Consider the following 19559-nt stretch of genomic DNA (forward strand, 5'->3'; position numbering starts at 1 on the left):
CTTTAGCACAGATCCCATTTTGTATGAGTTCTACTTACTAACAACTTGGGTTAACAGTAAAATAAACTTTCTTAATGGGAACCCACGTTGATAACTTCCCCTCATAGACGTACTGTACATGGTTCTAAAATGTAGGCTCCTGCTGTTGATAACCGGCGGTTTCTCCCTGCATTTCAGAACATCAAAACAATATCAGCAGAAGCTCCATGTCATTGGTGGAACTTGAGAGCTCACAATCTGGAAGTCTTAACTCCAGTTTTTATGGCTTTTCTAAACGCTGCCTCCAGGGGGAGGAGGGAGGGGGTGTAAAATCTGCAACATTACTAATATATATATTGTATCCCTTCTACTTTTGCTTAGTGGATACAAATGATGAATTCAATTAAATTTCATACAGTAAGTATTTTTATCTATAGGTCTGGGTGCCTAAATTTATCTATTCATGTACCCTTTCATCCATTTGTTTGTTTTTCTTGTTAAAGACACAGTTCTCTTTGGGTTTCTACCTCAAACGGAACCAGTCTTTACACCACAAACCTCCATTCATTTAAATTGGGACATATCTGTGCTGAGTGGGCTTTTCTGGTTAGAGATTTCCACAGCACTGGAGCACAGCCAGAAAAACCATGTTGGTGAATTCTGGAAAGTTATACTACTGACCAAAAGCCATTTTATATAGTGAGAGTCTACTGTGTTGTATATAAAATGCCTTTTAAAATTTAATTTAATTGATATTTTACTCCCCCTTTCATCCATCAGATGTATAGAGCAATAACCGTGGTTTCACTAAAACATTACCCCTCTTCCCAATATTCAACCAGCAGTAGGGAACATTTTATTGCTCACCGCTGGCATTATTCCCAGATATTCTCTTCTGTTCCCTGTCTGGGCTTTGGCATTTAATATCCAGTTTTTATTTTTTAGCTGAATAACACCCCATTTTACAAAGGTGCACTATAGCACTAATCGCTCCGACGTCCAAAAGGAATTAATGGATGTTGGAATGTTTTCTGCGCAGCTTTGTAAAAGAAGCACACGGTTTGTTATGTTAATATTCAGCTCTGACCATATAAGCCAAATTGCTTAAAATTAGGACTGCTATTTATGTGCCCCGATTTAAGCACTTTACTTAAGTGGTGGGGGGCTGAATATTGGCCCTTAACTTGACTCTGCCCCTGGAAAGTCCAAGATTTAGATGCTTCTGAGTTTGGCACTGCCAAGTCATTTTCAATGGAGATAACCAATTAAGTGCTACTGAAAATGACTAGACAGCTGGGAACAATAGACAATAACCCTCTCTTTTACAAAACCATAGCACAGTTTTTAGCGCTGGCTGTGGTGGTAACAGTGCCGACACTCATAGAATTCCTATGAGTGTCGGAGCTGTTACCACTGTGGCCGGCGCTAAAAACCATACTATGGTTTTGTAAAAGGGGAGGGGGGAGGGGGTATAAAATCTGCAACAGTAAATCATTACTAATATATATATTGTATCCCTTCTACTTTTGCTTAGTAGATACAAATGATGAATTCAATAAAATTTCATTCAGTAAGTATTTTTATCTATAGGTCTGGGTGCCTAATTTTATCTATTCATGTACCCTTTCATCCATTTATTTGTTTTTCTTGTTAAAGACACAGTTCTCTTTGGGTTTCTACCTCAAACGGAACACCACTAGCCTCCATTCATTCATATCTACAAGTGGACTTTCCCAATTATAAAACAATCCTGCTTCCCACCCCATTCTAGTTCAGTTGTTGCAGCAGTGATCCTCAGCTAGGAAGCACAGCTCCATCTGAAACACCATGCTCAGTTATTAGATCTGATATTGTGCCATGGCTGAAAATTCTTTCTTTGGGGGATCTATGAACCCTGTTTCTGTATTATCCCCACACCTGACTTGCTAAGGGGCAAAAGTAAGGTTCAGAAATAAAACCCACTTCTCTTGGATAGCGATGTTCAATACAGCCAGAAGGCCAGCTGATTAAAGATTTTTTTTTTAAAAAAAAAATCTTCATAGCTTCCTAAATCAAAACAAACAAATTGTTGGGTATAAAAATATAAATGCAAAGTGTATGCAAGTGAAATATTATTTAATAGCAGATCTCTTGACTTATTTATGATTTTTATACATGGCATGTTTATAAAATTCATTAGTTAAATTGTAATCATTTTTTTCCCATACAGACCTTTCTAGTTCTGTTGTATCTACTGAGGAAGACAGAACAGACACCTACAGCAGCGACCTTCTGTTGTCTGATAATGATAAAACACTTGAACTTACACCTGAATCTTCAGTTTATTCAAACAAATTAGAGATGTCAAGAGAGAAGGGCAGAGTCCCCGCTTTTATCAAACAAGCTTCTTCAACAGAAGTAACTGTTGGTGATGTAGCCAGATTATCAGTTATAGTTAGTGGTATTCCAAAGCCCAAAATTCAGTGGTTCTGTAATGGAATAAAACTGGTGTCTTCTGTGGACTACACATTTGTATTTGATGGCAACGAGCATAGTTTTATAATTCCGTATGCCAAACTTGAAGATGAAGGAGAGTATACCTGCATTGCCAGCAATGAATATGGAGAAACCATGTGTAGTGCATACCTAAAAATAACAGAAAAGAGCACAGCAGAGGGCTGTGTAAAAATCTCTGCTAGTGATTTTCAATTTACGAAGCAGAGTAGGACAAAGAAGCAAGTAACTAAATTATCTCAGAAATCTGTAAGTCAGCAGATCATTGAGTCTCGTTTATATGCTGTTAAACTCCCTGGCGAGGCTAGAACTGAGCCACAGGAAGGGCATTCCATGTTATACACAATTGAGACAGAAGGCAGACATTCTCTGGCTAGTGAAGAAGTAGACACAATATATGATGCTTCTTTATCTGAAGTTATACTGAATCGAGAAAAGATTAGCACAGCCTTATATGAATCTCAAATGACTGAAAAATCTGTAGGTGTTCCCCCTCATGCTGCAGAGTCCATAGTTCCCATTGAAAAACATCTTTGCCAAACTGCTTTTACTACAAGTGCAGTCCAGGAACAGAGAAGCCTTGTGGAGGAAAATCTTGAGCTAATTTCAGGTCTACCAATAACAGAAATATCTGAGCTGCAAACAGTGTCTGACTTTTCTTTACCTATAGTTAAAGAACTGAGCCAGGAATTCAAAGAGAAAGAATTCAACCTCACTCACTCAGATACTATTGAACTGCAGCTGTGTAAAGAAAAGAAATCAGAATTTGTATCTATCACTGCTGAAGAAAAACATGGCATGATAGATAACAGAGTTGCAGTTTTTATGGGATCAGATGCTAAACATACAACCTCAGCTAGTGAACAGAAGCAAATACTGTACACTCACAAAGTTGAATGCATTGAGGAGATGCCTAAAGAAATATCATTTACATTCGAAATGTCGATGCAGGAGAATGGTCTTTTAGTGCATGAGAAAGAAAAGGTGCTGCAATTGGCTGAAGCATTAGAGCAACAAAAAATAACTGAGGCTCACACGGAGAAAATATGTACCACTGACGTGCCTACCAATGGAAAATTGTTAAAAGAATTTTCAAGAGAATTATATAGGCCTCTCATTGATGCCCAGAACATGTTATTCAAAGAGCATAGGTTTGCTGTAACAGATGCAGAAGAGAAAAAAACATCATATGTGAAAGAAGGAATGTTAAAAACTAGTCTTATGGTAGAAGAAAAGCTACTGTTTTCACATGATCGTGCATTAACTATTCCTGGTTTAGACTGTGCAGTCACTGTAGAGAGCCATAGAAAAGATGTACAACCTATGCACTTGCAGGTTGCGTGTTGCCAAACAACATTGACAAGAGAAGAGCCTTTTAGGTTTGAAGTGCCAACCGAGGATCAAGCAGTAATCAGTAAATATTTAAGTTTACTATGTTCTGTGATATCAGAAGAGCAAAACCCGATATCTTATGAAAGTACCAATCAGCTTTCAGCCCTCAGTTGTACAGCTAAAATTGATGCTACAAAAGAACTCTTTTCACTTCTCCATCTACAAACAATACAATCTGAACATGTGTTGCTTAAAGAAAATAAACTTACTTTTGGAAAACCTGGTCTGCAGAATGCATCCTGTAAAACTGAAAAACTATTTCAAAGGGCACCGACTATAGTAGAAACACACAAAGTATCTGCGGAACAACTTGAAACTGTTAAGATTAGTAGTAAAGGTACATGTACCATATATACTGTGGAACCTCAGTTAAAGAAGTACCTCAGTGTTGTGTGTCAAGAACGGCAGCTGACAAAAGAGCTAATTATAATTGCTGCAGAAAAAGAGCAGAGGGCTGCTCTGCATAAAGAAGACCGTCAGTTTATCATGCAGTCATCAACTGTTAATGAAAGTCAAGCATTAGATGAAGGACATGTGACTCTTATTCAAAATGCGGAGAAACTCTTATGTGAGAGTAAATATGAACCAAAGTTTTCCTTTGAAGCGATATGTGTCGAGGATCAAGGTGTATCTGTCAAAAGTGCCGAGATCTTAGAAGCAGCAGAACAAGACTTTGCTGCAAGAATCCATGAAGGACAGTCGATTAAGCTGCCTGTATTGTTGGAAGAAAAGCAAGTTATCAGAGAGGAACATTCCAATGAATTAACAAGACCCGAATCACAAACGCATATGATTAGTATACAAGCAAAAGAAGAGATGAGAGTGCATGAACGACAAGAAAGGAGCAGCCTCTCCAAAGAAGAAATGTTTGTGCCTCTAATACCAAAATTATTTAATTTAGATATAAAAACTCAAATAAAAAATGCTCTATTATCTGCAATAACACATGAACAACATATCTTTTGTGCTGAGTTGTTAGATGGAACTGAAAACATAGAAATAAAAACAGTTAAGATTATGAAAGAAGATAAATATACAATATGCACGTGTCTCATCACAAGTTCTGTTCCCCAGGAACTGACAGTAGTTCTTGAAGGAATATATCCTAAGATTGCTGACTTGAAGACTGAACTAAAAGGTGCTTTGTTTTCTGTTATACAAGAAGAAAGACACATTTTGTTAGCAGATCAGCCAAGTACTATATTAGATGCTAAGCCAGAGAAGTTGAATATTACTTTGTTACCTTTGAAAGAACTGACTACAGCCCTTGTAAAAAATCAACCAGTGTTGCAAGAATCCATTGGTATTATTTGTGATGTTCTAGAAACACAAAAAGTCATGATAACAACTGAATCAAGCAAATATTCTGAACAGCTTGTCCCTGCTCAAGTGGTTAGCACTAGTGCTGTAAAAAGGGACATCAAAGATATAGGTGCCACAGCAATCACTACTGAAGTTACCTCTGCAGATGTGCCAGACGAAGGAGCAGTAGAAATTCTAAAAAAGAAAGAAATCAAGGAAGAAATAGTTGAGGAAGATATTATAAAAGCGTTGATATCAGATAAGAGCAGAATTAAAGAGGATTACCCTATTATTCAGAAAAGTCTAGTAGACCTTGTTGTTGAGGAAGGTGGCAGCATCAACTTGGAGACAGAAATAACTGGCACTAAGAAGGTAAATTGGTATTTTGAGGGTAAACTGGTATCTTCAGGCAAAAAGTTCAAGTGTTTAAAAAATCATGACACATACACACTAGTAATCAACAAAGTAGACAAGGAAGTGCATCAAGGAGAATATACCTGTGAGGCACTGAATGAAGGTGGAAAAACAACAACTTCAGCGAAACTCACAATTATAAAAAGAGGTTGGATAATGGGGGATAAAAAATTTATCTGCAATGCCACTGATTTACTAATTAAAAACTTCATGCCTGTATCCTTGTGTCCATATGACCAGATACAGATACATTTCTTAGATATCTTTAACAGTCACATTACAATTTGCCCTTTTTTCTTCCCACTTCCCTTCACATCTTGGTTCTTGTAGAGCACATTTATCACTTCCTTTTTATTTAAAAGTCATATCTATAGCATATTTATGGGTTACTCCTCTTTTTTTTCCAATAAATACATATAACATTAATTTCTATAACAACCTATTTCACTTGTCCTTACATCCAATTAATAGTATGTTCCAGCACTTTTAGCCTTGGTTCGACAACACTAGTACGTTTACTACTTGCATGTTATATTTGATAGAATTATACCTCGTATATTGTCATTGTACCTTTGTATAATTTTGTAAAATGGGGATTACCCAGTTTGCTGTTAGCACAAAGTCACATGATGTTCCACATCTTCGTGCATGTTTCTAACCACATCACATTTTAATCATTCTCAGGTTTCATTGTTCACAGCGAAATCACTGTTTTACTAGGTTGAATCCTTCATTTTAACTGCCATTTTCTTTACAGTCATGCCACTTGGATTGCTGTCACTTCCCATGAACTTCTAGCCAACCAGCACCTATCTAATTCCGACCGGCCACACCTTCACTTTTATGTAGAAACAATGCACAATTGTCTCACAAACCTGTAATGGCTATATCAAACGTGCTTTTAAATTCTTAATTTTAGCTGCACCAGTATTAAAGAGGAGAATTCAATCCCAAGAAGTAGCTGTTGGCCACGCTGCAAAATTCACCTGTGAGATCGAGGCTGCACCTAATGTGAGATTCCAGTGGTTTAAGGCCGGCCGAGAAATTAACGAAAGTGATAAATACTCAATACAGACGGCAAATTACCTCTCTACCCTGGAAGTTTTAAAATCTCAAGTTGTTGACTGTGGAGAATACAGTTGTAAGGCATCGAATCAATTCGGAAGCGTAAGCAGCACAGCAACTCTATCTGTGTCTGGTAAGTACAGTGAAAATTTTTATTTGCTATAGCTAGGTACCTTTTATTTTGAAATATAATCCTCTGATTTTGTTAAGCCTTTATTAAAGCACATGTTTAGATATTGCACCTAGCTATAGTGTAATTCAGAAATGTTGGTTGTCATTTAATGTAATATATTTATATTCCTCAAACAGTTTTTTTGAAATGATAATCGCTGTGGGCAGATTTGTGACTGGATATCCAGTGTCAGCCCATAACTGGGTAACGGTACTGAATATCTTATTTTGTTGCTAGTTTCCAGTACTGCTACTTATTTTGTTGATAGCTGGGTACTGCTGATATTCAAACACTACCACCACCACCCCTTTTACATAACCAGTCAAGAGGTTTGTACCACTGACCGGTGAGCTAAGTGCTCTGTCTTGCTCCATGGTCTTAGAGTTCCTATGAATGTTGGAGCAGCATAGAGCATTCAGCGTGCTGGCCGGCGCTAAAAACCTCTTGCGCAGTTTTGTAAAAGGAGGAGAGGGGTTAGTGCTGATACCTGGATGGCTATTAGACAATTTAGAACTGTGTTCCCACTAGCCCAGATAGTTATCCGGACATCTTTACTTTACTTTATTTAATGTTTCGCCTCACCCGAAGCGCAAAGCGAATTACAATGAAAATAAAATCAAATACAATGCGGTTCATTAATTACTCATGTTCAGTCACTAACTTATCTCTTTAAAACATTTCCTAAAAAACTAAGGCCTCTTTTTACGAAACTGCGATAGCAGTTTCTAGTGCGGGAAGCCACGGTGAATGGCCCGCGCTGCTCCCGACGCTCATTGAAGTCCTATGAGCATCGGGAGCAGCACGGGCCATTCAGTGCAGCTTCTCGCGCTAGAAACTGCTATCGCAGTTTCGTAAAAGAGGGGGAAAGCCTTGGAAAACCTCTTAAATCTTTCATAACAATGAATTTGGTGAAGTTTGCAAGTTAAATCATGCCACAATTCGGGTCCTTGTATTTCAAAAGAGCCTTCACAAGTAGATTGTAATTTAATCTTGCTGGTATTTCCCAAAAGACTCTGCGAAGCTCACTAAAGATGCCCAATCAAGTTGCATTGGCTCAGTAGGTCTGATAAATATCCGATAAATGCTCTGCCTCTGGACCACTCCAGCTCTAACTAGATGGTGATGCAGTGGTCACATTTGATATTTGGCTGCAGTATCTAGTAAAGTGTCACTGTATATCATGTGGAAAAATGATCAGCATGATTTAACCAGGTAAGAGCCCTCTTTCCTGGTTAAATCATGCTGAATATAGTCCGTAAAGCTTCAAGTTCTACCTTAATTCTTTTCTTTGCTTCTTTTGAGATATCTGTGGTAAAGGAACCACATAATATGGTTTCTGTGCTATTAATTCAAAAACTGACCTCTCTTCAGATTTGGCATAATCCACAACGCCTCTTGATAAAAGGGGGCCTATATTTACAAAGTGTTTTATCTTTTCACAAAGTACAATTTTACACCTAGATTTTCATAAGATTCACATCAATAGGTAAACTGTGTACAAAATGTGCTTTGCAGATGAACTATCAGCAAACAAATCCCTCTACCTTGATGAAGTATAATTATAATTTTATATATAGCTGAATTTCACACAACATTGTCTTACATAGTTCATTAGCATGCGTAGAAAAAAACAATTTCATAGGAAATGTACAAAACATGAAGCTTAATAGGTGAGCCTCATTGCTCTTATCTATTATTGTCATAAATAGAGAAAATAGTTATATTTGAGGAAACTCACAATTATCATTAATATTTCTCTTACAGAAGCATTTTCTCCATCCTTTATTACCAGACCTGAGTCTGTAACTTCTTTTGTGGGTAGGACTGTAAAATTCCAAGGTACAGTGTCAGGTACCCCAGTGATTGATGCGGTTTGGCAGAAAGATGGTTGTACCATTTCTTCAACTGGAAACTTCATGATTTCAGCTGTCAGTAACAAGCATGTTTTAGAGATCTCAAATATAACTACAGCAGATAAAGGTATTTACTCCTGCAAAGCTTCCAACAAATTTGGGGCCGATATCTGTCAGACTGAACTGATAGTTATTGATAAGCCACATTTTATTAAGGAGTTAAAATCTTTGCACTCTGCTGTCAACAAAACAATACGTCTTGAATGCCAAGTTGATGAAGACAGAAAAGTGTCAGTTGTATGGGTCAAAGATGGACAAAAAATCCTCCCAGGCAAGGATTACAAGATATATTTTGAAGACAAAGTTGCATCACTTGAAATTCCTGTGGCTAAACTTAAGGATTCTGGAAATTATGGATGCACTGCTTCAAATGATTCTGGGAGCAGTTCCTGCTCTGCATCGGTAACAATAAGAGGTGAGATATTCGATAAACACCATGCAATATCTTCTACTCTTATACTTTGTAGAAAATGTTATTTCGGTCTGCAGTCTATAAATAAGCACTAAATTTCATGAAAGTAACAATTTGAAAATTAACCATATTTAATTACAATCAGTCAATTTCAGTACTCTGCTAGCTATGGATTGAAGCACTTTGCACATGGTCTGAGATTTTTTTTAAAATTTATATTTTATTGCAATATTAATATAATACACACAAAAAAACTCTTGCTTAAGAAAATCAGAAGGAAACATCATAAAAAAGAAATTGCAGAGTTAAACAATCTGCAAGAACAAGGATTTCACCTATTCTTCCTTAGACCACAAAAATGGGGGGAAAGGAAGTCGTAATAGAGTGAAGAGAAACTGAAATCACAAATTTACATAATAATGAATAGATGGTCTGGGACTTTTGTATTGTACCACATCTTTTTATAGGAAATCTTGCATTGTATTTTTACTGAATTGCATAGCATGTCAGTTGACTCTAACATGCTTAGTAATCTTATCAAAGAGCATAAATGTATGTCATTTAAATATCTTTAGTTCAAGGTTTCTTCTGGGTATCTTTGTTTAGTTGGAGAAAAGGAGATTGCTGTCAGTACTACTTATCTGTGCCTGAGGACTGCTACTAAAAGCATAAAGATATTTTATCTTCATTGTCTAATAATCAATCTTCAAATAATTATCTTTTAATATTTTAGCATTTTTCTTATTGAACTCTTTCTTTAGAACCTCCATCATTTTCGAAGAAGGTGGAACCATCTTATTTGTTAAGACAAGGTGAATCTGCCCATCTGCGCTGCAAGGTCAAAGGCTCACCTGTGATTCATGTCACTTGGTTCAAGAATAACGTGGAAATTAGGGCAAGCGATACTCATAAAATGTCATTTATCAACTCTGAGGCTGTGCTAGACATTATTGACATGAAAGTCGATGATAGTGGAAATTATTCTTGTGAAGCAATTAATGATGCTGGAAGTGATAGCTGCACTTCTGAAATAATTGTCAAAGGTTTGTTTTCTTTATAAATTAGTGGCTCTTTTATTCAAGAACATACTGAGCATAACTGCTTATGGAAAACTAATTACTTATTGATTTAATGCTTTTATAGAACCTCCTTCTGTTACCAAAAGTCTTGAACCAGAAGAGATAGTAAGAGGAGCAAATGCCATTCTTCAGTGTGAGGTTGCTGGTACTGGACCATTTGATGTTAGTTGGTACAAAGACAAAAAGCAGATCCGAAGTAGTAAGAAATACAGACTCACATTTCAGAAGTCTCTTGCGAGTCTGGAGATTTCCGCATTCAATAGTGCAGATGTTGGGCAATATGAGTGCACGGTAGCTAATGAAGTTGGAAAGTGCTCCTGCAATGCAACCTACAAGTTGAAAGGTTAGTAGAAGAATGGAGCTATTTGAATAATAAATTCCATTGACAGAAATTTTTATGCATAAACATAATATACATGTGAGCAGAGAAGAACCAACTGGCTTGCCCAATTTGCCTCATTGACCCACCTACTTAACTCTAACTGAGGCAGTTTCCCAGCTGTCAATTTGACCAACTGCAGGTTATGGCTCCTTATCTAAACAATTTTTGGTTACCTCTTTGGTCCTATATCATTCTGGGTAGATAAGAATGGAAGTTTCCATATTTAAACCTAGACTTCCATATCCAATTTCTCTTTTTTTCTCAGTTTTAGAGGTTGATGCACTGATTTAACTTGGGTTAAACAGTCCATTCATGTGAAAGTTTGCCATGGATAACAATAAGCTCTTGTTGAAAACTTTCATGAGAAACATAACTTTGCGATTGACTATGTGCAACATTTTACTATTTGAAAAATGGAAGTTTAGTAAACAAAAAATTTACAAGTTTGTACATGGATCTCTTATGAGTGGCAGTTGAAAAGTTCTCATTCCAACCAACAATGTTGGAGCAGTCTCCATTGAGAGATATACACTTAGTCCAGTGATTTTCTACGTTTTTCATTCCATCGGAAAAATACGGAACAAAAAAGTGGAAAATCACTGAACCAAGTGTATAACCTTTGATGGAGACTGCCCCAACTTTGTTGGTTGAACTGAGAACTTTTCAGTGGCCCCTCGTAGTTTTATCTTGCTCTCTTCTTTTTACAGTTTTCTCTTGCTGGCTGCTTAATAACTCTGATCTGTTGATTTATCTGTCCTTTGAAGAATTAACTCCCCCTTTTACAAAGCCGCACTAAAGGCTGCTACTGTGGTAATCACTCCGATGTCCGTAGGGAATTAATGGACATCAGAGTGTTTGCCATGCGACTTTGTAAAAGAAGCCCTAAATCTGGAAATCCAAAATAGGGAAATATGTTTGTTTGGGGTGGGGTTACTTATGTTTTGTTCTGTCATAAGAACTGAGAATAAAATCCCTTCTTTGACCCTATTTTCCTTGTGCACTATTCTAAGGCAATAGGAAAAATCTTTGGAAATCCATACAATTAAATTTTAGTCTGTACTTGTATATAATACAGTGTACTTTTTCTGTTCACTAGCTAAATATTATAAATTCTGCTTTATGTGTTCATGAACATCATAAACTATGATTTTCTTTCTTTCCCTGAATTAGAACCACCATCATTTGTGAAGAAGATAGAAAACACTGCGGCACTACTTGGAGACAGTGTTACTTTACAGTCAGTTGTAAAAGGCTCAGAGCCAATTTCTGTAACTTGGATGAAGGGAAAAGAGATTGTCAATGAAAATGATAAAATCAAAATAACTTTTGAAGATAACATTGCAACTTTGCGTTTCACTGATGTACGTAGTCATGATGCTAGCAAATATACATGTTTGGCAGAGAATGATGCGGGAAGTCAAACATGTTTTGGAGAGTTAACAGTTAAAGGTCAGTGTAGGAACTTTTAAAATATCTATTTCACTATGTATACAAAATGAATTTATTGATATGATTTCCTAATAACCTCTTATTTTTATTATAGAGCCTGCCAGTATAATTGAGAAAATAGAATTGATTCAGGTTACTGCAGGAGATCCAGCAACATTGGAATGTACTGTGGCAGGGACTCCAGAACTTAAAGTAAAGTGGTACAGACATGAGAAAGAGATGGTTTCCAGTAAGAAGTACAGAACAAGCTTTAAGAACAACATAGCAAATATAAAATTTTATTCTGCTGAACTACAAGACAGTGGTGAATACGTTTTTGAGGTTTCGAACGACGTTGGCAGTAGCCGTTGTGAAATCACTCTTTCTGTGTTAGGTTGGTATCTGATTTTGTAAATCATAGTATTTTTCATATTTAAAAAAAAAAAATTGCAGTTTAGCTCAGGGCTTATATTAATTGTTTTATATTTTATTCTCTTTCTATTATATCATAAACAGATCGTACTGTTGCTCCATTGTTTATAAAACCTGTACGAAATGTTGAGAGTATAGTCAGCACCTCATGCCGTTTTGACTGTAAAATCTCTGGCTCCCTGCCTATGAGTGTTTCCTGGTTTACGAATGGAACAGAGCTTATTGGTGAAAAATACAAAATGTCATTTGTGGAAGGTTCTGCTTCTTTGGAAATATATCATCTAAACATGAATGATGCAGGAATTTACACCTGTAGAGCAACCAATTCTACTGGAAGTAAAGAAAGCAGTGGAACATTAACTGTGAAAGGTTTGATGGATATTTTCTTATCTCTTATTTATTTATTTGTTAGGTCTTTCATATATATATATATATATATCTCATGATATTTTTACTATCATATTTTTAATGAAATTTAGAACCACCAAGCTTCATCATAACACCTGACTCTCAAGAGGTATTACCAGGATCTACAGTGTGTTTAAAGTCTACTTTTAAAGGAACAGAACCACTGACAATCAAATGGTTTAAGGGTCATGAAGAACTTATAACTGGAGGTGCCTGCTATATCACAAAGGAAGTCTTTGGAAGTTCAATGGAACTCTATGGAGTGAAAAGCTCAGATTCTGGGAATTACCTTTGTAAAATCAGCAATGCTGCTGGTGCAGTTACTTGCAGTGCAAATTTGTTTGTCAAAGGTTTGAATCATTTTTCTTTGTCATCCTCCGACTTATTTCCTCATCAATTCTTTGGTTTCTGGTTTCCTACTCTTTCTTTATCTTAATACATTTCTTAATTCCATAGAACCTGCAACCTTTATTGAGAAGCTAGAGCCTGCAAAACTGTTAAGACATGGAGATTCTGGACAGCTGGAGTGTAAAGTCACTGGCACACCCAAGATTAAAATCAAATGGTTCCAGAATGATAGGGAAATTCATGAGAGTGAAAAGCACAAGATATCTTTTCTGAACTCTATGGCAGTACTCAAACTTATAAATGTCGCTGTTGATGACAGTGGTGAATATGTCTGTGAAGCACAGAATGAAGCAGGCACTGATACTTGCAGTAGCACAATCACTATTAAAGGTTGGTTTAGATCTTGTTTTTCTCTTTTCACATTGTAGTAGAATTCAGAAGTTCCTTCAAAATTGATTAAAATGAACAACTTCTTTTTGCTTTAGAACCACCTACTTTTGAGAAAGAGTTTGAGCCAACTGAAGTATTGAGAGACTCAGATGTTGTTTTGGAAGGTATACTGTCAGGCTCAACTCCATTTGAAGTGTCTTGGTTCAAGGACAACAAACCAATTAGAAGCAGCAGAAAGTACAGAACAACTGTGCAAGATTCTTTGGTTAGCCTAAATATCATCAGATTTGATTCTTCTGATGTGGGTGAATACCAGTGTAGAGTATATAATGATGTTGGAAGCTGTCTTTGCGGTTCTGAGGTGTCTTTGAAAGGTTAGTGGAATGTAGGAAAACATTTTGAGCTAGCATGTTATAAGTGAAATAAAACTAATGTTCATTGAGATTATATGGCTTTTTTTCTCTGATAGAGCCCCCATCATTTGTAAAGAAGGCTGAGCATGTTAGCTCATTGATAGGAGGAATGATTACCTTCCTATGCGTTGTTAAAGGCTCCTTGCCAATCTCTGTCTTGTGGTTGAAAGACAGTGAAGAAGTCATTGAAGACAACAACATAAAAACAATATTTCAGAACAATGCTGCCATGCTTCAGATCAGAGGTGTTGAAATAAGTCATGGTGGGAAATATTCTTGCCAGGTGAAGAATGATGCAGGGATGCAAAGGTGCTCTGCTGTGCTAACTGTAAAAGGTTGGTTTTCTATGACTATGAGTTTAACATTAGTAATCCAAAGTGAAGTTTTCCTTGAGCACTTAATACATATATTCTTGTGTTTACCACAGAACCAGCAACAATTATAGACAAAGCTGAGAGTATAGATGTCACTGAAGGAGATCCAGCAGCCCTTCAGTGTAGATTTTCAGGAACGAAAGAAATTAAGGCTAAATGGTCCAAGGATGGAAAAGAATTGGTATTTGGACCTAAATATAAAATCAGTGTTACCGATACAACTTCTATTCTAAAGATTGTATCTACGGACAAAGGAGATAGTGGAGAATATACTTTTGAAGTTCAAAATGATGTTGGACAAAGCAGCTGTAAAGCTTCCCTTAATGTATCAGGTTTGTATTAGTTGGTTTCTTTCTAAGTAAATTATGATTACATTTTATTGTAATTGAACAAATGTAAACTAATAGCGTATGTTTTCTCTATATTACTTAGACTTTATCATACCACCTTCCTTCATCAAAAAATTAAAGAAAATGGACAGCATGAAAGGATCTTTCATTCATCTTGAATGTATAGTATCTGGCTCACATCCGATATATGTGAAGTGGTTGAAAGATGATCAAGAAATATTGGCCACTGAAAAGTACAAATACTCTTTTCATGAAAACATTGCCTTTCTGGAAATTGATCAACTTGAAGCCATAGACAGTGGAACTTATACCTGTTCTGCAACAAATAAAGCAGGAAGTAACCACTGCAGTGGATATTTAACAGTTAAAGGTCTGAATTTTAAATTTTATTCTCTTTTGAGAGTTGCTTGGGCTACAGGTTGAATGGTCATGATTCTTTAAAAATCTTTCCTCTTTTTTTCACTTGCATAGAATCTCCATATTTTATTGAAAAACCAGAGTCACAAGATGTTTTACCTGGTTCTAGAGTCCAGTTCAAAGCTTTTATGAATGGGACCGCTCCTATGGTAATAAAATGGTTTAAGGAGAGCAAAGAGCTTCATTCAGGAGCAGCTTGGTCAGTCTGGAAGGATGAATCTTCGAGTATTCTAGAGCTATTTTCAGCAAAAGTTTCTGATTCAGGAGGCTACACCTGTCAAATCAGCAATGATGTCGGCACAATATCTTGCAAAGCAACACTGTTTGTTAAAGGTCTGCATCTTTTGGAAATATTTTTGCCTTTTAAAAAAAAAATCTTACTTCTGTTTTGCATGTGAAATGAAAGATTTAAAGTATATTTTAAACTACATGAACCTTGCATTTTTCTTCTTGTTTAGAACCCCCACATTTTCTTTCGAAGCCTAGTCCAGTAGTATTGCTGAGAAAAGGAGAATCGACATATTTGGAATGCCACATTACAGGGACACCTGAAATCAAGGTTACTTGGTATATGGATGGCAATGAAATAGCTGCTGGTGATAAGTACAGAATTTTATTTGTAGATGGTTTTGCCACTCTTGAAATTATCGATTCTAATGTGGAAGACAGTGGGACTTATGTTTGTGAGGCTTCCAATGAAGCTGGCACTGAGAGTTGCAGCACCGATGTAAAAGTGAAAGGTTAGTTATTTCAGCTTTTGTTCACATAAGAAGCACTTTTTCATTGTTCATGTTTAGTAAGTGATTTTTTCCTTTCATTTTGATTTTTTTAGAGCCTCCAACCTTTAAAAGGAAGCTGGAACCTGTTGAAGTAGTTAAATTCAGTGATGTGATGCTAGAGTGTGAAGTTAAAGGTACCCCACCATTCCAGGTTTCATGGCTCAGGAATAACAAGGAAATTCGAATTGGTAAAAAATATTCAGTCACCCAGAAGGACTTGATATTTAATCTCCACATACTGAAGTGTGATTTTTCAGATGCTGGTGAATACCAGTGCATTATTTCCAATGATGGAGGTCGCTGTTCTTGCACTACCACTGTCAGTTTGAAAGGTTAGTTATAATAAAATATAGGTATATGAGTTTTGAATGAGATCTGCATTTTGGGGATATGGTTTTGCAGTTTTATCATGCTTCTTTTGGGGTTTCCAGATCAACAGGAACAGGATTTAACTGTCTTGGACTGTGCTATTTTAACTCCTCTAATCTAACCCAATCATCATGGTGATAGTCCTGAATTAGGTCTGACTTACCGTAGCTCCCTCTGACTGGTAAAAGTTACCATTACTTTCTTCTGGAGGGTTGTGAACACTGTCTTCCCAATGTCCCTAGCCCTGGCCAGTCTGAGAAGCAGTCTATGAAACAAACCCAGATCTTCTGTATGGCAGCATGCAACATTGCCGTTGAGAAATTGGGCTAGAACCAAGAAGATGTATTATTCATATGGTACATTTTCAGGGAAACTACTTTCAGGAGATCAATAATTATAACATCATTTTTATGTGATTTCTCAAAAACAGATCCACCATCATTTATAAAGAAGATAGAAAATGTCACAACTGTTTTGAAAAGTTCAGCTGTTTTTCAGTGCTTGGTGGCAGGTTCTCAACCTTTATCTGTATCATGGATAAAAGATAATAAAATTATAGAGGAAGATCACAACGTTATTATGTCATTTGAAAACAACCTGGCTACTTTGCAAATAGCAACTGTTGAAGCTATCCACACTGGAAGATATATATGTCAGGCTACAAATGATGCAGGACTTGAAAAATGCTTTGCATCTCTTATGGTTCAAGGTTTGTGAATCATATAGTTATACATTTATTTCATGACAATTGTATAATAAACTGGTAAGCCATATATTACAGGTTATAAGAATACTATTAATGCAAATATTTACTCTTACTGCAGAACCTGCTAAAATCATAGACAAGGCCAAGTCGGTCAAAGTGACTGAGGGAGACCCAGTGACTCTTGAATGTACTGTGGCTGGATCACCTGAACTTCAAACTAAATGGTTTAAGGATGGCAGGCAACTCATGCCCAGTAGATTTTACACAATGGGTTTTGAGGATAATGTTGCCAGTTTCAGGATTCACTCGGTAATAAAGGAAAACAGTGGTGAATATACTTTCAAGGTTGAAAATGACTTTGGAAGCAGTAGCTGCACAGCTGTCTTGACCACACTAGGTTTGTACCTTGTCTTTATTTAAAATAATTTAGTTATTCACATGTATTTCTGAAAGGATGCATGAAGATAATTGGATGTGCTCTACCAATTTTTGTTGAACAGATCAAGCAATACCTCCATCGTTTACCAAAAAATTAACAAAAATGGACAAAGTTCTTGGATCTTCTGTTCAAATGGAGTGCAAACTTTCTGGTTCTCTTCCTATTACTGCTAAATGGTACAAGGATGGAAATGAGATCTCCACCAGTGCAAAATACAGGATTGTATGCCATGAAAGTACAGCGTCATTGGCGGTTAATAATCTTGAGCTGACTGATACTGCAAATTATACTTGCAAAGTGTCAAATGTTGCAGGACATGATGAATGCAGTGCCATCCTAACTGTGAAAGGTTTGGAACTCTAAACTTTCATAAAGCTGAAATTGCTGCAGCAATAACAAATAGCTTTTATCAAAATTTCAAGACTAATGTATACTAAATGATTTGCTTATCAAATTTTTTAACACTTAAACTGAATCAGTACTTATCTTTCTTTGGAATTTTAATTACCTCAAGAAGTATTTATTAACTTAAATTAAAATGAAATGCTTTGCTTGAGCTTCATTTTATTTCTCTCTGTTTTGCTGAAACATTTAGAAAATGTTGTTTGCTAAAAGTTTAATATAAATTTTTTCTTAAAAACTGTAGAGCCGCCAAGCTTCATTGAAAAGCTTGAAGACCAAAAAGCTATACCAGATTCTTTGGTGGACTTTAAGACAGTAGTAAGAGGAACTCCACCTTTTACAATAAAGTGGTTCAAAGAAAATGTGGAAATTGTGTCAGGACCTAAAAGTTTCTTTGGCATAGAAGGATCAACAGGTTTCTTGAATCTCTTTTCGGTGGATGTCTCAAAGAGTGGACACTACACCTGCCAAGTTACTAATGATGTTGGTAGCGCTTCCTGTACTGCAGTCTTAGTTGTCACAGGTGCGGGAATTTAATTGCTCTTTCTTTAGTTGATTTGAATTTGAATTTTACTTGTCTTCTACACGTAAATAATTGTTTGTCCTTGATGTTAAATTTTTGGCAGCATGGATATTTCTCTCACAGAGGCCTGTAGTCTTTGTACAGATTAATGAAATTTGTATTAGTTTTCCTCTTGATCTAAATTATTCTCTCTTTTTGGACTTCATAGAGCCTCCAAAATTTGTCAAGAAATTAGATCCATCAAAAATAGTAAAACAGGGAGATACAACTCGACTTGAATGCAAGATAAGTGGATCCCCAGAAATAAAAGTTGTGTGGTACAGAAATGACAATGAAATAAAAGCAAGTGAAAAGTACAACATGACATTTGTGGATTCTGTGCCAGTACTTGAAATTAACAATCTCAGCGCTGAAGACAGTAGAGATTACACATGTGAAGTTCGCAATGATGCTGGTAGTGCAAGTTGCAGTACTAAGCTTGTCGTAAAAGGTCAGAAATCATTCTTCTCTATGTATTTTTAATTTTCCATTTTTACAATTCTCTTGCAGTCACAGTCCCAGATTTCTATCCCTCTCTTTTCCCCCACAAGACAATTACTTCAGATATGTTTGCGTGGGAAATTTCCAGATATCCTAGGAACAAATCTTCCACCCAGTTATGTGATGACTTTGTCCATATCTCCCTTAATAATCACTTCATGTGCCGATCCCAAGGACTTGTAAAAATAAAAGCATTCAAATAGCAGTGGCATCCCTCTTGTTTTAAGAAGACTTGTGTCCCTTATTTCCATAAACCCATACAGAGAAAATAGTATAAAATATCAGTCACACTAGCAGCCTAACAGAAATGGCATTCAATAGATAACTTTGAACAAATATACTCTGAAAATTAGTACATAAATTCAAATTTTAATTCTTAGCTTGAGTTGCAGAAAATCATGCTTAGGGATCAGCATCTGAAATTCCCATAGAAATGCATTCAGATGTGTTTATTATTAGTTATACGATAAATTTTGAGAGAGAATGAAAAGTAAATAAACTCCATAAATACTTATGCTATATGAGCTATGCTACCACATGCACTATGGAATTTATGAGCTGAGGTGTATAGGCTGATGTATATCAATATCTGAAAGAAAGGTGATGATATCATGTTTTTCCTTAAATAGCCACTACAT

At 36.3% G+C, this 19559-nt stretch overlaps 1 protein-coding gene across 18 annotated transcripts in view; it reads left to right on the forward strand.

Moving 5' to 3' along the window:
- The window catches only part of TTN (titin), a 461697-nt gene that overhangs the window by 106009 nt on the left and 336129 nt on the right, over positions 1–19559 (forward strand). For 16 of the 18 annotated variants that reach the window (XM_033947057.1, XM_033947058.1, XM_033947060.1 and 13 more), the window contains exons 43-64: positions 2189–5728; positions 6500–6778; positions 8582–9145; positions 9904–10185; positions 10286–10564; positions 11774–12052; positions 12147–12425; positions 12548–12832; positions 12943–13221; positions 13328–13609; positions 13705–13983; positions 14079–14357; positions 14450–14728; positions 14829–15116; positions 15218–15496; positions 15622–15903; positions 15996–16274; positions 16742–17020; positions 17136–17414; positions 17518–17805; positions 18103–18381; positions 18590–18871. In XM_033947057.1, coding sequence (XP_033802948.1) covers positions 2189–5728; positions 6500–6778; positions 8582–9145; positions 9904–10185; positions 10286–10564; positions 11774–12052; positions 12147–12425; positions 12548–12832; positions 12943–13221; positions 13328–13609; positions 13705–13983; positions 14079–14357; positions 14450–14728; positions 14829–15116; positions 15218–15496; positions 15622–15903; positions 15996–16274; positions 16742–17020; positions 17136–17414; positions 17518–17805; positions 18103–18381; positions 18590–18871 — 9720 coding nt within the window. The remainder of the gene's footprint in view (positions 1–2188; positions 5729–6499; positions 6779–8581; positions 9146–9903; positions 10186–10285; positions 10565–11773; positions 12053–12146; positions 12426–12547; positions 12833–12942; positions 13222–13327; positions 13610–13704; positions 13984–14078; positions 14358–14449; positions 14729–14828; positions 15117–15217; positions 15497–15621; positions 15904–15995; positions 16275–16741; positions 17021–17135; positions 17415–17517; positions 17806–18102; positions 18382–18589; positions 18872–19559) is intronic. The other 2 variants (XM_033947073.1, XM_033947074.1) reach the window with 1 other exon arrangement.

The sequence above is a fragment of the Geotrypetes seraphini genome, chromosome 5, assembly GCF_902459505.1.
Source record: "Geotrypetes seraphini chromosome 5, aGeoSer1.1, whole genome shotgun sequence".
Lineage (NCBI taxonomy): Eukaryota > Metazoa > Chordata > Amphibia > Gymnophiona > Dermophiidae > Geotrypetes > Geotrypetes seraphini.